At 41.5% G+C, this 22,092-nt stretch overlaps 3 protein-coding genes across 3 annotated transcripts in view; 1 reads left to right on the top strand and 2 right to left on the bottom strand.

Moving 5' to 3' along the window:
• Window positions 1-3,384: 3,384 nt before the first annotated feature.
• fignl1 (fidgetin-like 1) lies at window positions 3,385-6,564 on the bottom strand. The gene is made up of 2 exons (XM_034101092.1): window positions 6,459-6,564; window positions 3,385-6,004 (listed from the first exon to the last, which is right to left on the bottom strand). The coding sequence occupies exon 2, from the start codon at window positions 5,985-5,987 to the stop codon at window positions 4,095-4,097; it is 1,893 nt and encodes a 630-aa protein (XP_033956983.1). The 5' UTR covers window positions 5,988-6,004; window positions 6,459-6,564; the 3' UTR covers window positions 3,385-4,094.
• A 734-nt stretch (window positions 6,565-7,298) lies between these two features.
• ttl (tubulin tyrosine ligase) lies at window positions 7,299-14,047 on the top strand. Its single transcript, XM_034100872.2, has 7 exons — window positions 7,299-8,116; window positions 8,318-8,396; window positions 8,497-8,729; window positions 9,121-9,256; window positions 9,341-9,610; window positions 10,779-10,922; window positions 11,724-14,047. The coding sequence occupies exons 1-7, from the start codon at window positions 7,960-7,962 to the stop codon at window positions 11,917-11,919; spliced, it is 1,215 nt and encodes a 404-aa protein (XP_033956763.1). The 5' UTR covers window positions 7,299-7,959; the 3' UTR covers window positions 11,920-14,047.
• A 7,728-nt stretch (window positions 14,048-21,775) lies between these two features.
• The window catches only part of ncapd3 (non-SMC condensin II complex, subunit D3), a 46,111-nt gene continuing 45,794 nt past the window's right edge, over window positions 21,776-22,092 (bottom strand). Inside the window, exon 35 of the mRNA XM_034101491.2 lies at window positions 21,776-22,014. Coding sequence (XP_033957382.1) covers window positions 21,945-22,014 — 70 coding nt within the window. The 3' untranslated portion in view covers window positions 21,776-21,944. The remainder of the gene's footprint in view (window positions 22,015-22,092) is intronic.

The following is a 22,092-nucleotide window of genomic DNA, read 5'->3' as shown; positions in this document are numbered from 1 at the left end:
AAGTGTCAAATAATATGGAAATGTCCACAGTAAACTGAAAGCTATTCCTGGAGTTATTAAAAGTTTCTCAGAGAAATCTGAAGACTTCATTTCACACTCTTAAACCTTCTGAAATAATTAAGATCAGATGTCATTCAAGATTCTGCTCACTCCTACCAGTCTAGGATGAGCCAAGTAAGAGTGATTGACTGGCATTTCAGTCAAAACAAAGGAAACATGTAGCAAGAGGTGAATAAATAAACACCCCATCACATACAATTACCTATTCGCAAAAGGATCTTATTTCTGTCAAATATTTATATTTTTTCTAGCGTGTTTTGTAGTTATAAATCCTAAATTCAGACTATATAATCTTATAATTTAAGGATGGCAAACAGACAAACAACACATGGCTGAAACCTTAAGGTATTTGTGTGCTCAGGGACCCTCGTGTTAAACTGTGCCATCAGGGGAGTACTGGTAGCATAAGCAGCCGCACACGCACAGACACACACCAGCATGTGGACATGTGCCGTGTGTCCAGGACCTGAAGTGTGTGTCCTCTGAGGAGAGCTGGGACGGAGAGGATCAGGCACTGGAGCAGAAGGCAGGGGCCGGGGCTCTAAGGGCCCGGCCGGCCTGCAGAGGCTGGGCCGGGGCCGCAGGAGGAGCTCGGCGTGGTGAGCGGCGCAGCCCCGTCCAGATGGCTGCTATGTGATTTAGCAGAAACAGGAAGCAGCTGTGGCCAGCGCTGAGCCCCCCATGCTTGACTGGGACCCAAAAGAGGAGGGGGGGGGGGGCATTTGCATGAGAGGGATAATCTGGCCAACCAACTCGGGCCCTGCCAGGATCCCAAATCTCACTTCCCCTTTCAGCCAGCTGACTGACGGAAATACTCCTTCAAGAATCACACTTTCCAAATATGCTGTCAACAGGATCCAACAAGATAGTTGTTCACCCTCTAAAGAACGTGCCCTGATAATAAAGGCTAGAATATACGCTACATCGCCTACTTTGAGAATGTGGTCACCGTTTCTACAATGTGAGGCAAAATGTGCATCAAAATGTAGGCATAGTGTTTTACCCAGTGGTGGAAAATAATTGAATACCCTCAACAGCTGTACTCAAGCACAACTCTGAAATACTTGTATTTGACTGAAGTATTTATACTGCTCCACTACATTTCATAGAGAATTCATGTCATTACTCCTCAGCTAGTTACTGGTATGTTTCATATTTGAAGTATTGAAGTTTGATCACAGAATCGTAATACTGTCTCAAGTAAATGTCCTACATTTAAGTTATTACTCAATTAAAACAAAAGTATAATAAACCAAATGTGATTAAAGTACCAATAAAACAAAGAGATATTAGATATATAATAATCATAATCACTCAAATATGATATTCTTCACCAAAGGATAAGAGACATTTACAATAACCTATATTAAAGTTTAACTTATTTGATGATTATATTTCTATTATCAAATTGAACTTTCATGGTAAACAAAATAATTTAAAAATGTAGTTCAGTAAGAGGTTCAATATTTACTTCTGAATTGTAGTGAGTTTTACATAGTAGAAGGACATGTAAATACTTAAGTAAAGTAGGCTACCTTAATATTGAATTTAAGTACAGTTCTTGAGTTAAATTACTTAGTAACCGTCATTTGACCACTTCCAAAAGAAGCAGTGTGTGCATGAGGCCTCTCTCGTTTCAGATGTCTCTGAGCAGTTCCAACAAACATGTCCCCTCTGTGCGTGTCACATGGTTTAATTTGAACTGTTTGAGGCCCAAAGGGTAAAAGTATCTTACATTGAGCCAAAAAGCAAAAAAGATAAGGGGAAAACGTATAGTAAAGCCAAACAAATGTGAAATAAAAAATTGTGAACGCTCCCTGATATCTTGCTGCACACCACTTCAGTGTTCGGTTATAGTGTTTGTAACACATGTTGCTTAGTTTCCTATGGATCCATGTTTAGTCTTACAGTAAATGTTGCCAATAGACCACCGCACATTGTGTGCATTTTTTTAATAGTTATTTATTACTTTTTAAATATTGCTAGATTTTTTTTTTTAAATAATATTAAAAAGTCATGGAAATGTTAAAGGATGGCTATAACTTTAAATATTGTTTTTCTGAATAATACTGCTTGGTAAAATTCCAGAAACAGATTGTTTTTTTGTAATGCTTTCTTTTACATTGTTTCTGAATGCCTTTTCTATGGGATTGCTTATAGATCAACTTATAGTTTTATTTTTGAAATGTATTTTATTTTGCTTGACTCAGTTTTTTCCTTCTTTTAAACTCATAGTTTTGCTTTATTCTGAGAAAGTGTTGCTTTATCTTTATGATACAAAACTAATCCCATACTTTTCCATCAGATTCTATGCCTGAAAAAGACTAAATAATACGATATCAAAACAGGCAATAAAAAAAGTTACAATTTTGAAAAACAAACATGATAAAAGTTCATACCTCCGTTTCTCATAAACATATTGTGTGATGTTCGTGACCACTGCCTCACAGCCAGTCAAAGTGAGAAACAAGCGTCCACCATATGTCCAGTATTCAGCCGTGCTCTGTGGATCCCAGCAGCACCAGAGGAATTCTGTGCATCTGGCCCGGTCCAGCTGTGGGCCGCCCTCCTGTTAAGAGACGCCCAAGGGGGGGGAGGGGTGTGTGTGTGTGTGTGTGTGTGTGTGTGTGTGTGTGTGTGTGTGTGTGTGTGTGTGTGTGTGTGTGTGTGTGTGTGTGTGTGTGTGTGTCAAGTCTTTCACTGCTGGCTTATTGAACATAGAGTGGCCAAACACACGTCTGAAATATTTATCAGCGACTTGACAAAAAGATGAAAAATAGTTTTTCATGGTCTTCCAGATTTTCAAAGATTGATTCATGAAATTTACATGAGAATTTCATTTGATGTGTGCCCAATCTATAATGGTCCTGCTCAATATCGCAGTGCATGACCAGTGAGGCATTCAACTTAAAAAGGATAAGAAAATCTGTTGACCGCTTATTATTAACGATGAGAAATTAACTGGACACAAAGTTTAAAATATAAACATCTACATCAGCATGTGGATTGCTGTTTATCCTCTAAAAAAGGACGTATTGCAGTGACAGATGTTCCTGCTGAGTCCACTGCTGTCTGAATCACCAACAGGAAGGGAGTCAAGCTTTCAGGTTTGTTTTTAAACTTAGGATACTCTCTTGCACAACTTCTGTGGATATGATTAGCAAATCAGGAAAACCACAGAATGAAACAAAATATAAGAGATGTGTGAATAAAACTCAGATTAGAAGGGAAGTAGATCAAGTGCAGAGATGCAACAAAGTATTGGAAACTTAATATTTATGCGTTTCAATTCTCCGACATGGACAAAGGTGTATAGGATGGTAACATTTTTATTTATTAGGAAAAAAAATACAATTTTGGCAATTCAATTAAGAATCAAACTCAAATTCATTCAGTCATGAAACACAGTATATGAGAGAGGTGAGAATATCTATTGGGATGGTTATTAAACATGCTGAATGTTTATCCTCACAGCATTACAAAAATGATACTAATACAATATATCTTAATGCCTTCAGCAAATCACACAGCAACAGTGAAATAAATATCCAAACAAACCAGAGGATAATGCAGTAACAAACAGCTGGGAACAATTGAAGAGCGATTTCTTCATACAGAAAAGTCTCTCATCCCATCAGCACTAAGAGCACTGACAACTGGATTTGTTTTGCAACAGCGTTTTGGTAGGAACGAACATTAAATGGTTCACAAAACATCGGGATGGTTTGAAAAATATTAATTCAATTAAAAGGAATTTTTGGACATACTAACCCCAATGTAATGCAACTTGACAGAAATCCCTGCATTAAAATAACTATCTTTGTGATGCTTTTAAGTATCTATACCTTATTTGAGACTACACTATTGCCAAATATTTTTTCTCTCAATAGGATTAACAACAATTTCACAAAGTGCACATGCTATTATCTCTGCCCAATTTGTGCTTTTGTATGGATTCCTCCAGAGCTGAAATAAAAAACTCAGTTCAAAATAAAATCCTCAATTTGAACAACAATCAGGATAAGCAGCCACACTTAACGTCCACATCCGAAGGTCTTGTTCCACTCCTCATACAGCTCCAAGTCTTTTGATGAGACACTGGGCCGTACGGTCTGCAGGGCGTCCTGGAAGTCTCTGTATTGGATGGGTCTCACCTGGTCTGCAGTGATGGTGGCGATGTCACTGAGCTGGATGCTGCGGATGGGCCCGAGCGCCGCCTCTCTGCAGAGCTGCGTCATGTCGGCGCCTGAGAAGCCCTCTGTGGCAGCAACCACGCTGTCCAGCTCCGGCTCCCCCAGCTGGTTCTTCTCTTGGGTCATGAGGTTAGTGATGATCTGCCGCCGGGCCGTTCCCTCGGGCAGGGGGATGTATAACCTCTTGGCCAGGCGTCTCCGGGCAGCCTCGTCTATCTCTTGAGGCCGGTTGGTGGCGCCCACCACCAGGATGCGATCCTCGTCTGACGTCGTTGCTCCGTCCAGCTGAACCAGGAACTCTGTTTTTATCCTGCGTGAGGAGTCGTGCTCCCCGTCCGTCCGCTGGGACAACAGCGAGTCGATCTCATCGATGAAGATGACAGCAGGCTGGTGGCAGCGGGCGATGGAAAAGAGGGCTCGCACCATTTTCTCTCCCTCACCCACCCACTTGGATGTGAGCGATGAAGCGCTGATGCTAAAGAAGGTGGCCCCTGACTGGCAGGCTATGCATTTCCCTATCAGAGTTTTTCCAGTCCCCGGGGGTCCGAACAGGAGGATGCCTTTAGGTGGACCCCGGAGGCCAGTGAAGATGTCAGGTCGCAGCATGGGCCAAACTACAATCTCCTTTATGGTGGTCTTGGCGAACTCCAGGCCTGCGATGTCCTCCCAGACGACAGGAGGCCCGTGGTCCATGATCTCACTCATGATCAGCTCAATTATCTTTGGCTCAAAGTTTTTCAGACGCTCGTCCACGATCTGAGGTTCCTGATTGGAATTACCATTTGGCCCTCCTCCTTCTTCCTCCTCCTGTTGGGGAATGGGTGACACAAATTTGGAAAATGTACCCCGCGGCCTGTTGGCTCCTAGAGATTTCTTCACAGCTGCTGCCGGCCAGGAGGCCTGACCTCTCTGCGCCTGGTTGGAGTGTTTTTTCTGTTGCTCAACAATGAACTGCTCGCGAGCCGTTTTAAAGTTGCTTCCAGCTCGCGGGTCACTGCCTGCTTGACCTCCCTGCTGACCCCTGCCACCATCCCCTCTGTCTGTGTTGTAAAAGTTCTTCCGCTTAGATGTGTTGGAGTTGGGTAAGTAGGAGGACTGATAGTTTTGTGTTCCCCCTGCAGGGCCAGGGTTTCCCTGGGGAAGAGCTGAGGAAGAGTGAGTGAACACAGACTGTGGTCGAGCTGGAGGACGGGAGAATGAGTTTGGATTACTGGCACTGGTGTTAACCTCTGCTTTAGGCTGGGGTGGAACTGTAGGTTTGAACAATGCAGTGTCTGAGTGGTCCCCAGTAAAAGCAGAAGGTAGGGAGCTGCCTCTGCTCTCTTGCCCCACAGATATGTTAACATCTCCTGCTGCCACCAGGGAGCCCCCTCCCCCCTTCCCTGCCTGAATCATCCTCTGCACGCAGGGCAGCTCCAGCACACTCTCCATGGTGAGGAACGACTCCCATTTGTCACTGTGGTTCCTCTGACTGCGAGCCAGGTGCAGAGCGCTGTCTGCATAGTTGTTCAGCCCAGTGCGGGGGTCATCTGAGTCCAGCACTGCGGCGTAGCGCTCCGAGTAGGTCCTGAGCAGGCTGTCCATGCCAGCCTGAGAGAGCTGGGAGCTTGCCCATGCATACTGAATGGAGAGGATGTGGGCCCGGTAGGCATCGGCCGTCTGTTCAGGTGTACAGTTGCCAGATGAAATGTCAAAGGACCTCCTCTGCCATTCGTCCAGGTGTGCTCCACTCATGCCTGGCCTGCTCCAGTCTGATGAAGGAGAGGGGACAAAAGTTATTAAAAATATATGACCTCAGTAAAAGCCAAGGTACAGATCCTGCTTGGTGTTTTAAACATGCTTGATCTCCATAACCAAGCTCAGATAACCTCTAAACATAAAGGTTGTTTTTTTTTACAAACCTTAAATAGTTAATTAGAATAGGTCAAATTGGTGGAACGCCCCTTTGACTACATGCAGCTACGCAAAACATCTAATTTGATAAACATGCAGCTCTACTGGAGATGCGTTCACTGACCAAGGCTTCTGCAGTATCATTTAAATTCATGATAGCATTCATTCAAATGACAAGTTAAAAACCTAGCAGTCCCCATGACATGCAGTTATAAACAGTGCGTAGACGGGTCCTTTTGATATACATAATACAAGCGTTTAGTGAAAATATACACGACAAAACAATATATTGGAATGAAGGACGACACTTACTAAATTATAAATCTTCTGATATTACGATAAAAGTGGGTGTTATAATACAAACACAAGGTGTATAATAATGTAAACGTGCTGAAAGCTGCTTTAACTGCAGTTTAGTTTTTCGCGCCACCAGTTGCTTCCTCATCAGTACAACTTCCTGTTTCGTTCCAATTCGTTCTTGGAGAACCTAAACTAGTCTTTCAGCATCGCTCTTGCCTAAATTATAAAACTAGTCCAAATTAAACTAACGCTTGTAGTTATTACATTGACAAACGTCGATTTATGGTGAAACTATGAGAATATAAATAGCTAAATTTAAGCAAATACCTAATTTGAAAATATCGGAACGGGGCCCATAACTTGTCACAACTAGGAGTGCTCCATTTATCCCCCAGGTTCTCCCAGAGAAGTGTGTAGGATCCGTTTAGTGTTACTATGCCGCTCAACCAAGCACCACATAAAGCTTTTTGACTCGTGACAAAAACGATAAACAAGGAGACAGTCTTACCCAGAGTTATAATCCTTCTCTGGAAGTTTTGAAACTTATTTTATCCGGACTGTAGTTTCAACAGGAGGTACCGACCGCAATAAAAATGTTTAGAGGTCTACAATGCCATCGTGTGGCCATAACACCCAAAAATAAATGCAATAATGATAATATCGTCGCTTTATCGTCCTGCATTCTGGGAAATGTAGTACCGGCTTTGTTGAAAATCAGTTGGACAATAAAATCCGATTTACATTATTTTGAAGAAATCAGAATTTTACAGACAATTTTTAGCAGACGGTGTTAATTAACTTTTTTTTGTACATAATAAGTAAATACATATGAATGAGTCTTGATATAATTGCACTCGTAAACTACACACTACCACAACCGGGCAGTTTTTTGTTTATGCTGTCGACAGCGGATGACAGCGACTTCTAAGCTTCAGTGAAAACGCCGCCGTTGTCTTCTTACATCCATGGTGGGAGTAATATGCTGTGTTTGTGATATTGTGAAACTAACTATGTAATAAGTTCATGTTTTGGACTATTTATTATGAAGGCCTTTGTCTTTGAGAAGGGGTACGGGAAACGTTTCCCGGATAGCTGTTCATAGCAGTCGCAGTCCGTTAGCTAAAGCTAAACCGGAGACGGGATCTTAATCCAGACAGGACCAGCCCCAGGAGCCGCAAGCAGCAGTCAGTCACACCCTGGTCTGGGGTGAGGAGCCCTGTATGCGCAGCAACCTCAAACTTCTCTACATCACATGTGACGATGTTTTATACTTCCCATTAGCCTCAGGCGTCTTCTGCGGGGGCTTCGGAACAATATTGTGAGTTAACTGGGAAGAGTGGACTGGATATGACTGACTCATCGTCATGGCACGGACAGAGGAGATAACCCCGAACAGTCTGTCTGCTGCAGTGCCAACCAGACAGCATCACAACTAGCCACCCAGCTAAGTTATTTACACATTCAATCGTTTTTAGTAGTTACTTCCCCTCAGCGTGGCATTATAAATACCACCATGTATACGTTTGTTACCCGTGACGAGAACAGCACTGTTTATGCAGAAGTTTCCAAAATCCTCCTCTCTTCCGGACAATGGAAGAGGCTGAAAAGAGACAATCCCAGATTCAACTTGATGCTTGGTGAACGCAACAGACTGCCTTTTGGACGTCTGGGTAAATATGCTTTTTTCTTATTTCATATGATGGTGACATTTGTATGCTATATTTGGTGTCCACCCACAGCTGCAGATGACACAGCTGCTGTGACTGTGCGGCACTTCCTGCTCCAGCTTCCTGTGGGAATGTTGTGATGTGCAGTCAAAGACACACGAGTATTTTAATGCATTTTAAAGTATCCTGTCTTGGACTTCACAGGTCATGAACCAGGCCTGGTGCAGCTGGTCAATTACTACAGGGGAGCAGACAAGCTTTGCAGGAAGGCATCCTTAGTCAAGTCAGTATATGCATTTTTCTAATTCATTAATGTACTTTTGTGCAAATTAATTATTCAAATGGAATTGCATTAACTGACCACTTCCTCTCTTTACCATTAGGCTTATAAAGACGAGCCCAGAGCTGTCAGACTCCTCTAGCTGGTTCCCAGAATCCTACATCATCTATCCCACTAACCTCAAAACCCCTGTGGCTCCAGCTACCAATGGCATCAGCCACCTGAAGAGCAATCCCAAAACGGATGAGCGGGAAGTTTTCTTGGCGTCCTATCACTCCAAAAATGAAAGTGGGGAGGGCACAGTGTGGATAGCCAAGTCTTCTTCTGGAGCTAAAGGTAAAACCTTAATCCATGTTTATACATTTGTTGGTAATAGTAAACCCTAGAAAGACTTTTTTCTTCAGTGTCTTTTAAAATAATATCAAAGAGGATCAAATGGATAACATACTTTTTCAGAGGTATTTGGAAGAGCCTTTTTCCTAGGAATAATACTCATAGGATTAGATACTTTTAATTGACAGATCAGTAGAACTGAGTTTCTTCACAACATCATACAATAATTCCACCAGAGATGTTAACAAGTTTCCTGGAAATATGCCATTCAGCATTAAAAAAGGCAACCATACATTTTCTGTTAATAAATCCTCCTTGTTTGGGACAATACTGTTCAAAGTTTAAAATTGTGTAAAATATCATCAATGACAACTTCTTTTTTGTATTACCATAGGTGCTGGTATTTTAATTTCCACTGATGCTAATCAGCTGCTGGAGTACATTGATAATCAGGGACAGGTTCATGTTATTCAGAAGTACCTGGAGAAGCCTCTGCTTCTGCAGCCGGGAAATCGGAAGTTTGACATCAGGTAGGTCTACTAACTAGCCCACTGATAATATGCTAGTCTGGCTGGGCTTTCTCACTAATAGCTGTTATGTTGTGCAATTGCTAGGAGCTGGGTGCTAGTTGACCATCAGTACAACATCTATCTATACCGGGAGGGCGTGCTGCGGACGTCCTCGGAGCCTTACAACAGCTCCGACCTGCAGGACATGACCAGCCACCTGACCAACCACTGCATCCAGATGGAACACTCCCAGAACTACGGGCGCTACGAGGAGGGGAACGAGATGTTCTTCGATGAATTCAGGCTGTACCTGCTGAACACTCACAACGTCACGCTGGAGACCTCCATATTACCTCAGATCAAGCAGATCATCAAGTAGGTCCTGCTTGTTCATACTGTAGCCCACCGTAAATTCAAAAACGTACACATTTGTATTGTTTTTATTTTGTGTTGTTCCCCAAGCGTTTCTACTGAAATGTCACGGAGTTGTCTAATCAAGTCTGTCCTAGTTGACAGTGAATATATGTATGTAATAACCTTCTCATGGTGCAAGTCACTTGTTTTTCAAAGAAACTTTACTCTATTAGATGACTGGGTTGAAAAGAGAGATCACACTGTTTGTTAGTGGACATTTAGCTTTTCAGCTTGTAAAATAAAGAGATCGTAACTGCTCTATGGCATTTAGTAATAGTGGTGCATTTCTTCTTAGGCACTTTAGTCAGATTTGAATCTAAGTCACGTGTTACAACTATGGAAATATGACTTTGGTATCCATGAAATCCCAGCTACCATCCCTTAGGGAAGAACCCTTTATGTGGATATCCCATCGGTGCTGATGTGATGTGAAGTCAACTGAAGCAATGAACTCCTCAGTGCGTGCTATAAAGGCTGAGACAGCTGAGTCCTCCTGCTTGCAGTGGCAGTGCCTACATGTACCAGGATGCATTGCGCACAAGCTTCTAATGCTTGGCGCATCTTCATGGGCCATTTCCTCTTGCTCAGCTAATGCAGCCTCGGCCTCTCCCTGCTGTGTGCTCATCCATAAGATCAGCTGCACTCATCTTGGGATGCCAATTTGGCTGTGATGTAATACCTTTACAGTACAGGCTAAGAGAACAGAACAGTTCTGCTTCTGAGCGGCATTAGAAAACAGCAGAATCTAGAATCCAAGTGGAAGTAGCCTGCCTTGCAAGAGAGGCCCTATTATGCTTTTGGGGGTTTGCCCTTTCCTGTAGTGTGTTATATAGGTTTGTGTTCATGTAAATGTTCTGCAAAGGCTAAAATCTCAAAGTTCCCTCCAGAGGGAGTTTCTCTCCCACACACACACACACCCCCCCCTGCCTGAAACACCTCCATTGGACTCCATTGTTTACTTGTACATCACTATGTAACACACGCGCTTCTGTCGGCTAGCGCTCAAACACATTGTACATGATTACCTGCAACGTTTTTGATGAATTCTAAAAGATGTTTAGTACAAAGATGTTTACATGTTTGTCAAACAGTCAGGTGATGTGAAATGATTTGATGTCTGGTTCAACAGGAGCTGTCTGACATGCATCGAGCCGTCAATCAGCACCAAGCACCTGTCCTACCAGAGCTTCCAACTCTTCGGGTTTGACTTCATGGTGGACGAGAGCTTCAAAGTGTGGCTCATTGAGATCAACGGAGCTCCAGCCTGTGCACAGTCAGTAACATTCAGCAGATGTCCCTGTAACCCCCCCAGATGGACTTGTCTTGACACATCTCAAAATCTAAACTTCTTAAGGCCTTGCAATCATACATGTATTCCTGCAATCAACTTTGAACATGTTTTTGTGGATTCATTTTACAAATAGGGGGAAAGCAGCTTAGAATCTATTCTGCTTATTTTGTAAATATTTACTAAGTAAATTGTTGGAATATTATTCACTTTTTTGTTGTTTTCCTCCCATTTAGGGTGACCATAGTTGCAATGTTGCTCTTCATTAGTTAGTTTTTTGGAACAGTGACTTGAATGCAAATGTGTCAGATATGTGTTGGTACCAGTGGCGTTTTTATAGGTACAAAAGTGGTGGGGCACGAACAACTTAGATGTGTATATAAGCTTCGGGTGCTTTTTTAAACAAGATAGTGCCGCACACATTGAATAGAAAAATACTCTGAGCATGTGCAGTGTAGTTTTTACAGTACACGTTCATTTTAACAGCAGAGAGAGGGGCTTGCCCCACATAGCTCAACACGGCTCAATAGGCACACTGTAGACACTAATTAGAAGAACACAGACTAAAACAGCAATGTACAGACGAATCGGATGACTAAACATGATCTTAAAATATATTTTTTAACATGTATTTTTTTTGCATATTTTGGGAATTTCATTTTCATTACTTTCTGCTGACACTAGGTGGGGCTTTTTCAGTTTTGCTTGTTAAAGTTTCCTATAGACTACATTTAGCAATGTAAAAGTCTGAAGGCACTGTTGACACTCCTGTCCCCCCCCCTCTAGGAAACTGTATTCAGAGCTGTGCCAGGGCATCGTGGACGTGGCCATTTCCAGCGTCTTCACCCTGAACAGCGGAGACTCTTCATCTGCTTCCTCTTCACCATATTCCTCCTCTCCATCCTCCATGTTCACCACCAACTCCTGCTCCTCTCCCAAAATCAGAGGGCCTCTTCACATGGGCCCTTTCACTCGACTGTAAGCACACTCAACAGTCCCCTCGTCTCCTCTGTACGGCTTCCTCATGCTCTGTCCTCACTTGTAACTCCACCTGAGAAGTAGCTTTCTGATTGTTCCTCTCCTAGCTGAGCTGCAGAATGATCTCCCCTCTCCTCATTATGCATATGTGAGGTCGGTGATAAGTCGACAAACTTTGTGGGAGTTTCCGAATGAGGACAGACACCCTTCCATCTCAGTCCCACTGCTGGTTTCCCCACAAGCAGATGAATGGAGGACTGAAGGATGCTGAGACTGTAGTGCCTTACATTTCCAGCCACGCTCCCTTAAAAGGAAGTGCCAGTTAGCTTGCTCTGTTACTGTGACTCGTACTTATTCTATAAGCCTTTGCACTGTTGCTCACCGCTCCCATGATAGTCCACAATAATTAGTGTGAAACAAATGCATTGGCATTGAATTTGTGAAACTTTGAATGTTAGTTTTCTCCAGTTTGAATATTTTTTTAATTGCAGTTTATTTTTAGTTTAGAAATGTTAGCGTTGCTAACAGTGATCAAAACTTGTTAACAATTTAAAAGAGAAAAAGTAACCCAATGTGTCTGATGAGATAAGAATGAAGAAGTCTCAGCTGGGTCATAAACAGGCAGACCTTCCAGTTCTGGTAAACCCAAGTCCGTCCCTAAGTGTCCCTGACCTCTGACCTCTACAGCAGGGACAGAGAACCCCCTAAAGGGGATCAGTATTAGCCATCATTTTTATGTTCTTAACCATTTATTTTAAAATAGTCTATCTACAGACATTTTGGTGTTTTATTTTCCATTAGACGAGAGCATGTTTGTGTGAAAGCATGTAGAATGCATCCTCATACCAGTCCTTAACGAGGGAAGCACCTTCTGCTCTGGTTCTGTAAACAGCTGCCCTAATATCCCTTTGATTTCTGATATCTGCACAGCTAGACTGTCATTGTAAAGTGTCGTCAACACGTGTGTGGATTAATTTTGAACTGTTGTAATGGAAGTAGAGTAGATTGTACAAAGTGTGTTACAGACCCCATGAAATGAAGCTGAGAACATAGAACACTAATTCAAACACTGCTCTTGTACAGCTTACTGTGTCAGATGTGTTGCCAAAGACAAGTCAGTGGACAGCTAACAGCTATAAGGAAGTCACAGACACATCTTATCACTGCCTCTTCTTCAGTTACAGCTGGTGTTGGATCATGTCTTAGGTTTTTAGTGGTGTTTCATGGCTGATGTTATAGTTTTTTTTCATGGGGTCCTTGACATATTTCAGATTTTCTTTGTAGAGAATTAAGAGTTGTAACCATCTGAGGGGACACATCTATTTTATGTTTTTTAGAAGGGAATATTTCCTCAGACATGAAACATTTAATTAACTGAAGATGTGTGACAGTTGCATGTTGGGTAGACCATTCAATTGGCTCCTTTCACAGAATAAGTCATTATAGGAGTGTGTGCCTCTCATTGTTAGAATCCCTGCTGTTCCTCTATTGTAACCTTGATTCAAGAGGCTGTGCATCCCATGTTGTGAGTAACTTCAGTTAAGGGACACCATTGGAGCATTTATTTATGTTTTAATTGACAGTGTGTTTGTGTTTACAAGTTGAAGGTGGGAAACATTTACAGAGCAGGTTACACTGACAAGAAATGAGTTATTGTAGAGATATCATGTATTGCAATGCTCTGATGTAGCTAATCATTTGGAAAACTATCAATGTTTTTGTCATAAATTTGTTTTGAAGAATGTTTGCTGATTTAAAAAAAAAAATCAACCTAAACAATCAGTATTTGCTTATTGTTACATTTTTAGGGGAAATTATTTCAATTGAAGGGATGGGTGCCTTAGGGGGAGTTGCATATTGGTGAAAAGAAGCAATTAGACCTCCAGCGTTTTGAAGCACCTTCATTGTTGTTGTATGTGGTTTTGCCTCATTTAGAAGACCTCTTGAGTTCGATGATGTCATTTTCTCAGTTGATCATGTGTTGTCATATTATTCCTGGATTTCCACATCTTTACCAAAGATTTACCCCTGCTGTGTTTCAGTGTTGAATCATGTTTGGTAGTTGCTGTTATCTGGACATTATTAAATCAATTGGCCAACATGATCCCAAAGAAGGGTCACATTCAGAGGGATATCTGTGTGCTGTGTTTTTGTTCGGTATGCTTTATCAAACTCTTGCATGAACATTTGTCTTTATCAGAAATGATATTATTAGAATAAAAAAAATTGGACCATTAAAAAAGCCTGTGTCGTATATATTCCTGATTGATGTGATTCATTTACACATCACTTTAATAGCTAATAAGAATTACCAATATGGGGCTCACTGATGACGTCACGTTATTAAAATCCCAAAACCTCTCTGAATGCCAATATGTTATATTACATCCATTAGTTTGCTGTATCTGCTGCTGCAGTGCCTGCTGGGATTGATGCTCCTTACTGCTCTCCTCCAGGAGGTGGCGCTGCAGGACAAACACACAGAAGTGGTTTGTGAAGGTTTCCATGTGAAGAACCAAATAAATGTAGAGAGATGAAGCTGCTGTAACATGTTGAGTGTGTGTGTTGTCCCAGGTGTGTGTTCCGAGTATACAGAGTGTATAAAGACTGGGTCCCGCTGTATTGCTCAGGCTTCACTGCAGCGTCTATTCACAGGCGCGATCCCACTACTGAGTGGCACGGGGGCTTTGACCTGCTCCGTGTCCGACCTGGGCCGGTTCCCCCCTCCTTAGACGACATGGTGGTCCCGGGCTCCCACAGGAGCACCATATCGATAACGAACTTAGTACGGACACCCGTTCGGCATAGTCCCTGCAGCTCAGAACTCCTGAGCTCAAACGCTCCTCCAGCCTCAGCCTCCCGGTACTGGTATTACAGGCGCGCGCCACCGCACCCAGCGAGAGGACTCTGTAGGCCTACCGGAGAGGGTTTGGGGTTTAGAGACGTGACGTCATATCTTGTTTTGCATACACAATGATATTCTTCCTCTCTTCTTCAGTTTACAACTTGGTTATCAATTCATCTGATGATTTGTATTGCTTAAGTTATTGGGGAGTTTAATTTGAGAACATTTACAATTAGAAAAGTAGTTTATGCCTAAAACTAAGTCTTTGCAGTCCTTTTCAGTTTTTATCAGTAAAAACATGTATAGGTTTAAATGTTTTATATTATAAAGACCCCCTAAGCACCCCCAATAAATGTATGTGGGTTTTTTTTATGTGAGAAATTCATAATTTGATATGTGTGTGTGAGAGAGAGAGAGAGAGAGAGAGAGAGAGAGAGAGAGAGAGAGAGAGAGAGAGAGAGCGAGAGAGAGAGAGAGGAGAGAGCGAGAGAGAGAGAGAGAGACGAGAGGGAGAGAGAGAGAGAGAGAGAGAGAGAGAGAGAGAGAGAGAGAGAGAACACCGGTACCGGAGATCGTTGTGGTTAGCATATGGTGCTAGCTACGCTAACGGATGTAAGGAGTTAACTGCAGTCTAAGTTATCTCAGTGGGTCTCAAAGCGGTTTGGTCACGATTAATGTAAATAAGAATTTCCAAGGCACACCTTTATATGATCATTATAGGTATAAAAAAAATAAGAGCATAAATGGAAAACAGTTATGAAATACTAGGACAGTAAAACAAGAATAGAGTTTAAAAGGGGAGTGATTTGTAAAATATCCATAAAGAAAAAGTAAATCTGTTTACAGTTCTGTTTCAAATGGGTGTTGAGAGATGTAACCATAGATCTCTTCATTTTGCTCTCAAAGTGCACCAGATTGATGCTTTTAACTTCAATATTTAAAAATCTTCCCAGGGGAGCATGAGAAGTGAATGAGTCTTTATAATATAAAACATTTAAACCTATACATGTTTTTACTGATAAAAACTGAAAAGGACTGGAAAAGAAAGTTTTAGGCATAAACTACTTTTCTAATTATAAACAGTGGTGTAGTGGGCGTTGGACGCGGGCGTACGCCGTACCCCCACTTATTTGGAGCATGATCTTTTTTGTAATAGTCTAATAAATATAAAATCATTGCCAGTCTTATCAGTTGCAAGTGTGTATTTGTTGTAATAATGACAAAAACATTGATCAGAATTATGATTAGTCATCACGCTTGTGACCCCGCGGAGAGCTGGGGGTGTGTCAGTGACACACCCACGGCCAGCTTACCGCCCGCCGATTTTGCGGCAGCTCTTTCCCTCAAGAACGCTAACGAAAAAGCTCTATAATGGCAGGCAAACATTTTTTACTTGACTTCTTTTCTAAAAAGAATATAATTCACAAGAAGAAAGAGGCTAGCAGCACCGAAGCTACAAGTGAAGCTGCTACTAGTACTACAGTACATCATCAGAAGAGCCGCATAAAGACGTGGATAATGCTAACTAACGTGCACGACTGCGGTCAAGCCAGCCTCCACTTGGGAAAACACAGTCAAGCCAGCCCGCACGTGATATTGGGGTGCGCGAATATTAGAAGCATTACGGTAAAATCCCAGCGCTTACTCGGTCAATAACAAAAGCACCTATAAAAACAAACCAAACATATTAAATTAAGAAATATGTACTATATAATGTGATCAATAATTATTTAAAACAAACTACGTATAACTACCACGAGTAAATGTAAAATGTAAGGAGTTTCAAAATAAAAGTCCTTTGAAATCTCATATTGAAATCTCATATATGAGCTATCAGCCCTGTGTTTAGATAAGAATAAAACGAAATCTCTCCCTGATCCAAGACTCATCTCACTGCAGGGTGATAGAAGGACACCCCATCTACTCACCCAGAAAAAATCAGGACATTCTGATGTGGAGTTTCAAAATAAAAGACCTTTGAAATCCCATATATGAGCTATCAGCCCTGTGTTTAGATAAGAATAAAACGAAATCTCTCCCTGATCCAAGACTCATCTCACTGCAGGGTGATAGAAGGACACCCAATCTACTCACCCAGAAAAAATCAGGACATTCTGATGTGGAGTTTCAAAATAAAAGACCTTTGAAATCCCATATATGAGCTATCAGCCCCGTGTTTAGATAAGAATAAAACGAAATCTCTCCCTGATCAAAGACTCATCTCAATGCAGGGTGATAGAAGGATACCCCATCTACTCACCCAGAAAAAATCAGGACATTCTGATATATAGTTTCAAAATAAAATGGTACGGTAGGTAGAGTCTTTGATCAGGGAGAGATTTCGTTTTATTCTTATCTAAACACGGGGCTGATAGCTCATATATGGGATTTCAAAGGACTTTTATTTGGATTTTTGTATTACGGATAGCAATGTGAGCATCCATTCCCATTGGATAACGGAGGATTTTACCCCGGAAGTAAGTATTCCCCTTACTGTCGATTGATTTTACAGTGATATCTGCATTACTCATCAACTCAAAAACACCAGATTATCCTTGTTGATTACACAACATTGATTGGTTTAAGTTGTGTGCAATGCTTTTGTAATTTCCCCCTTCGATTCGGAGAAACAAATATTTGTTCAGTTTAGGATGGCCGAAGACACTACACTACCCAGAATCCTCAGCTATTGTTCCCCGTTGCTTCAAGATCTGTGATTGGTTGACCTCCAACTGCATTCCATATGAAAAAAAACGTTTCGTAAAAGATAAATCATACTTTATTCAGCAGTGCTTGCTTTACTCTTTGAAAGTCATCACATGAATGCATTGTAAATATTACACATCTGTCGTAGTTCTTTATTTAAAATAGACTGGAAACTATTCTTTTACCGTTCTGTTTTAATTTCACAATAAAGTTAGTAGTAATAATTTGTTTTGATATTATTGTTTTATATTAACTACTCATGTTAAGACCATCTTTTCTGTGTTGCTGTGGGGTTTTTCCATCGCTTTTGTGTTACAAATATCAAAACAATAACAGAATATATCCATCATAAACTAAACCAGAAACAGCAGTATATTTTATTTTGTTAACACTGTAAACTTGACAGCTTTTTAACCTATGTTTTTAACCCATACCTCCTACTGGTTAAAGCACGTTATTACACGTTTAGAGTAATATTGAACTCTTGAAAAGGGATGTCCAAAATATTTAGTCTTATCAAGCACCAACAATCATTACATTACATTTAGCTGACGCTTTTATCCAAAGCGACTTACAATAAGTGCGTTCAACCTTGAAGAAAACAGAATCATAAAGTACATCAGGCTTCATAGAGCAAAAACATTTCAAGTGCTACTCAACTGGCTTTATAAGCCAGTCCTCCAATCAAATATCTCTCCTGATTGTTGGCACTTGACAATCACCTTCCCTGAATTGTACTCAGGTGTAACTAAAGTTTGCTTTAAGGGTTGTTTATATTTCACATCATTAATCAGTATCTGTAAAGTAACTAAAATAAATGTAGTGGAGTAAAAATACCAGGTTAACCTTAAAGAAAGCCCTCAGGATTATAAAAGACCCCCATCACCCCAGACACAAACTGTTCTGTCTGCTGCCGTCTGGCACAACAGCCGCATTCTAGGAGAGGATGTGGCTGTTGTGGAGGACTACAAGTACCTGGGAGTGCACTTATGGGCTGAACTGGAGGATCAACGCTGACGCTGTGTACAAGAAGGGGATGAGCAGACTCTATTTTCTGAGGAAGCTGAGATCCTTCCACGTGTGCAGCAAGATGCTGGAGATCTTCTAGTCTGTTGTGGCCAGTGCACTCTTCTTTGCTGCGGTCTGCTGGGGGGGCAGCATCAGAGCCGGTGACACCAGCAGGATCAATAAAGTGATCAGGAAAGCTGGGTCTGTCATCGGCATCAAGCTGGACCCCTTTGAAGCTGTGGTGGAGAGGAGGACACTGAACAGGCTGTTGTCCATGATGGATAACCCACCCATCCTCTCCACCTGCAGCTGGACAGACAACGGAGCTCCTTCTCCAACAGACTGCTGCAGCTCCGCTGTCACAAGGACCCATACAGGAACACATTCCTGCCCACTGCAATAACTCTGTACAATAAATCACCTCTGGCTGGAAGAGAACTCTCTGCTCCATAGTTTCTCTAATACAACCTCGCTGTACATTTTACACATATATAATCTGTTCAATATTTGATATTGACCCATATTCCATTGTCATATATTTTTGAATATGTATATTTGCATATATAATATCTACATGTATGTTTTCTATTTCAACACGTAGCCTATATTTTCTATTCTTGTTTGTTTGTAGTTTTGTTTTATTGTAAAATGCCTTGTCTTTTATGCTGCTGCAACAAAAACAATTTCCCAAATTGGGATCAATAAAGTACCATCTTATCTTATTTTATCTTATCTTACATCCGTACTAAAACCACCAGACTCAGGGACAGTTTCATCCCACAGGCCATAAGATTATTAAACACCTGAACTTTGAAATAACATCAATAACATTCATCTGGCTGCTACTTAGAAATGATGTGTCTAATATATCATATTCCAATCACTTGTATAGACTCTTATTGCACTATTTCACTTTTTACTATTTTTCTTTTTGTATTGACTTGCACTATGTTTTCTGTGCATCTGTTTTATTGTGTTGCACTGTTGGAGGAGCCTGTGACCGAAGGGGGGGGGGGGGGTAGGAGACGTTCATTCCTGTTTTGAATAGTGTGCCGTCGATGGGTTTCATTCCATTTCAAAATGCTGTTTGTCGCTCGGCATAAACTTCGCGCACTGCCACTCCAATATGGGCTCAGAACAGTCTCATAATACACACATGCACACAGAAGGATTCAAACTTGTATTTCCGGATCCATACTTGTGTTTTTCAATGCACACACAAATGTATTCCGTTTCATATACATGTAAATAAAATCCAAATACAGAAACAAGTTTTACATATGTATTTTTGATCCTCACTTATTAGTTTCCCGTTTAAATCCCCTGAACCTGCAAACACAAACAGCTTTCTGTGCACGGATCGCTTTGCATTCGTGTGTGGGTTTTTTGAGACTCCCCTGACGGTCAGCCGATTCGTACTTGTAATTTTGTCTATCTATAGCCAATCAGATGTCTCCTTCATTCTAAGCCAATCACATGAGCGCGCCCCCACGAGGGTAAGATTACTTCATCTACGCATTTTGCGCAGTCTGGTCAGCTCGCTAAACAGAGGGCGGAGCATCAGGTGATCATGCAGAGCAGCGTGTCTCCATCAGACTCAGCAGCTGATCTGATCTCTCTCTTGCGTACGGTTATACTTCACTCGCGTTTATGTCCATATCGATCAGATCCAGCTCTCCTGATCGGCCTTTATAGAGATCACCGATCAAACTATTAAGAGTGAATATCGGCCGATAATGACCGGCGGGGCTCCCCCCCCCGTTAACAGGTCACTGTCTAGCACTGGCTTCGTAGTGCACTGGTCGATTAGGCTAAGCTAACCTGTAGCTGCTCCCTCCACACTCACAACAACTTCATGCAGACATAAATAAAGCAGCTGTATTTGCCTGCCGTTTTTGTGTACACAAGCATTTATTAATGGTTCGGAAAGTGGCGCTGTACCTTAATAATATAAAGGCTTGTATTTGCGTGCATTTCCTGTTCGGAAAGTGGCGCTGAAGTGTACTGAGAGTGGAGGGTGTCCTGAGATTAGCGCCTGCAGGCAGGCTCCATGGAGCTGTCTTCTCGTCAGCTCCGGACTGCGCAAAATGCGTACATGAAGTTCTACGTCATGAACGCAAGAAATCTACCCTGTGGGGGCGCGCTCATGTGATTGGCTTAGAATTGAGGAAACATCTGATTGGCTATAGATAGAAATAATTACAAGTACGAATCGGCTGACCGTCAGGGGAGTCTCAAAAAACCCACACACGAAAGCGGTTTGTGTTTGCAGGTGCAGAGGTTTTAAGCGGAAAACAAATATGTGAGGATCAAAAATACACATGTAAAACTTTTTTCTGTATTTGGATTTTATTTACATGTATATGAAACGGAATACATTTGTGTGTGCATTGAAAAACACAAGTGTGAATCCTTTTGTGGATCATGAAATAGAAGTGTGAATCCTTCTGTGCGCATGTGTGTATTATGAGACTGTTCTGAGCCCACATCTTTGCTGATGTTTTTCCGAGTCTTCTGGCCTTTGATCAGAATCAAGATTGTTGCCGGAATTCCCCACGGAAAATAACTTTGCGGTAGAACTATTCTTTATACATCCATGGGTACAACTTCAGATAAAAAGGAACACATAATGAAATATGACCCCCAGTTTGATGATTGACAGGTCACAGAACAATGGGGGCTATCTACCCTTACACACAATTTAAAGTAATTCACACAGACTATCTCCTCTTTGCTCTTCTCTCTGTGAGGAGCAGCAAGCTGTCAGAACAAAGTGAAAAACAAACAATGGCATAAAATATTATTAATATGTCGGGTAGTAATAGATTTATTTATTTTCTTCTCAGAGCGTACCAGAATGGGTAGTTTATATGTTAGTATTTCAAAAAATCTCCAGGGGGAGAATCCCCCCAGACCCCCCTTCTGGGGTTGGGTTTTCAGCATGTGCCTTTTTATATTATGCAGTTCAGCTTTGATTCCATCATCTCATTAAACCTTATTTAAAAAGCATAATTTAGTTCTGTGAAGGGATATATGCACTGTACTTCACTTTACTTAATAATGTATGCTGAAAAGAGTATATTTTACTGTACGATTTTTTGTTGAATAGATTTGAGTGGTTCAAAATTTCGGGTCGCGATCTATTGACTAAAGAAAAAGTGGGTCCCGAGGCCTGACCAGTTGAGAACCACTGATCTATATTACTCCGGCGGACTTCTCCAATATTGCCCACCAAAGCTCTAATGCAATAGTGTTTGTGATATAGAGACTGAATATCACTTGTGGAATTTGTCAAAAAATATTCTGAAGTGAAGGTCACTTTTATTACCAAACAGATAAAAGACAAACAGTTACACAGACAAACAGTAAATATGAGAGAATATCAAACAACAGCACATAGATGGTGATGAAGATGCAAGACAAAGTAGTACTTGTGAAGATATAAAAACAGAGTTGGAGATGAATCTTCACTAAACTATGGATCCTTTTTTCTTCTGGCGCAGAGGAGACTGCACGTTCCACTGTCTGAGTCCAGGAGCTCTGAAACACAAAAGAAAGGGTTTTAAATCACACGTTCTCTACAGAAATGTCTCTAAAACACCTACCTAAGCATGGACA

This window comes from Pseudochaenichthys georgianus, chromosome 15 (genome assembly GCF_902827115.2).
Source record: "Pseudochaenichthys georgianus chromosome 15, fPseGeo1.2, whole genome shotgun sequence".
Classification (NCBI taxonomy): Eukaryota; Metazoa; Chordata; class Actinopteri; order Perciformes; family Channichthyidae; genus Pseudochaenichthys; species Pseudochaenichthys georgianus.
Note: the sequence above shows the minus strand (reverse complement) of the source record. Positions and strands in the feature narration are given on the sequence as shown.

Bases quoted from the DNA above. Each gene is read 5' to 3' on its own strand.
- fignl1 (XM_034101092.1), bottom strand. From the start codon at position 5,987: ATGAGTGGAGCACACCTGGACGAATGGCAGAGGAGGTCCTTTGACATT.
- ttl (XM_034100872.2), top strand. From the start codon at position 7,960: ATGTATACGTTTGTTACCCGTGACGAGAACAGCACTGTTTATGCAGAA. The intron at 8,117-8,317 runs GTAAATATGCTT...TGGACTTCACAG, and splicing joins ACTGCCTTTTGGACGTCTGG to GTCATGAACCAGGCCTGGTG. The intron at 8,730-9,120 runs GTAAAACCTTAA...GTATTACCATAG, and splicing joins GTCTTCTTCTGGAGCTAAAG to GTGCTGGTATTTTAATTTCC.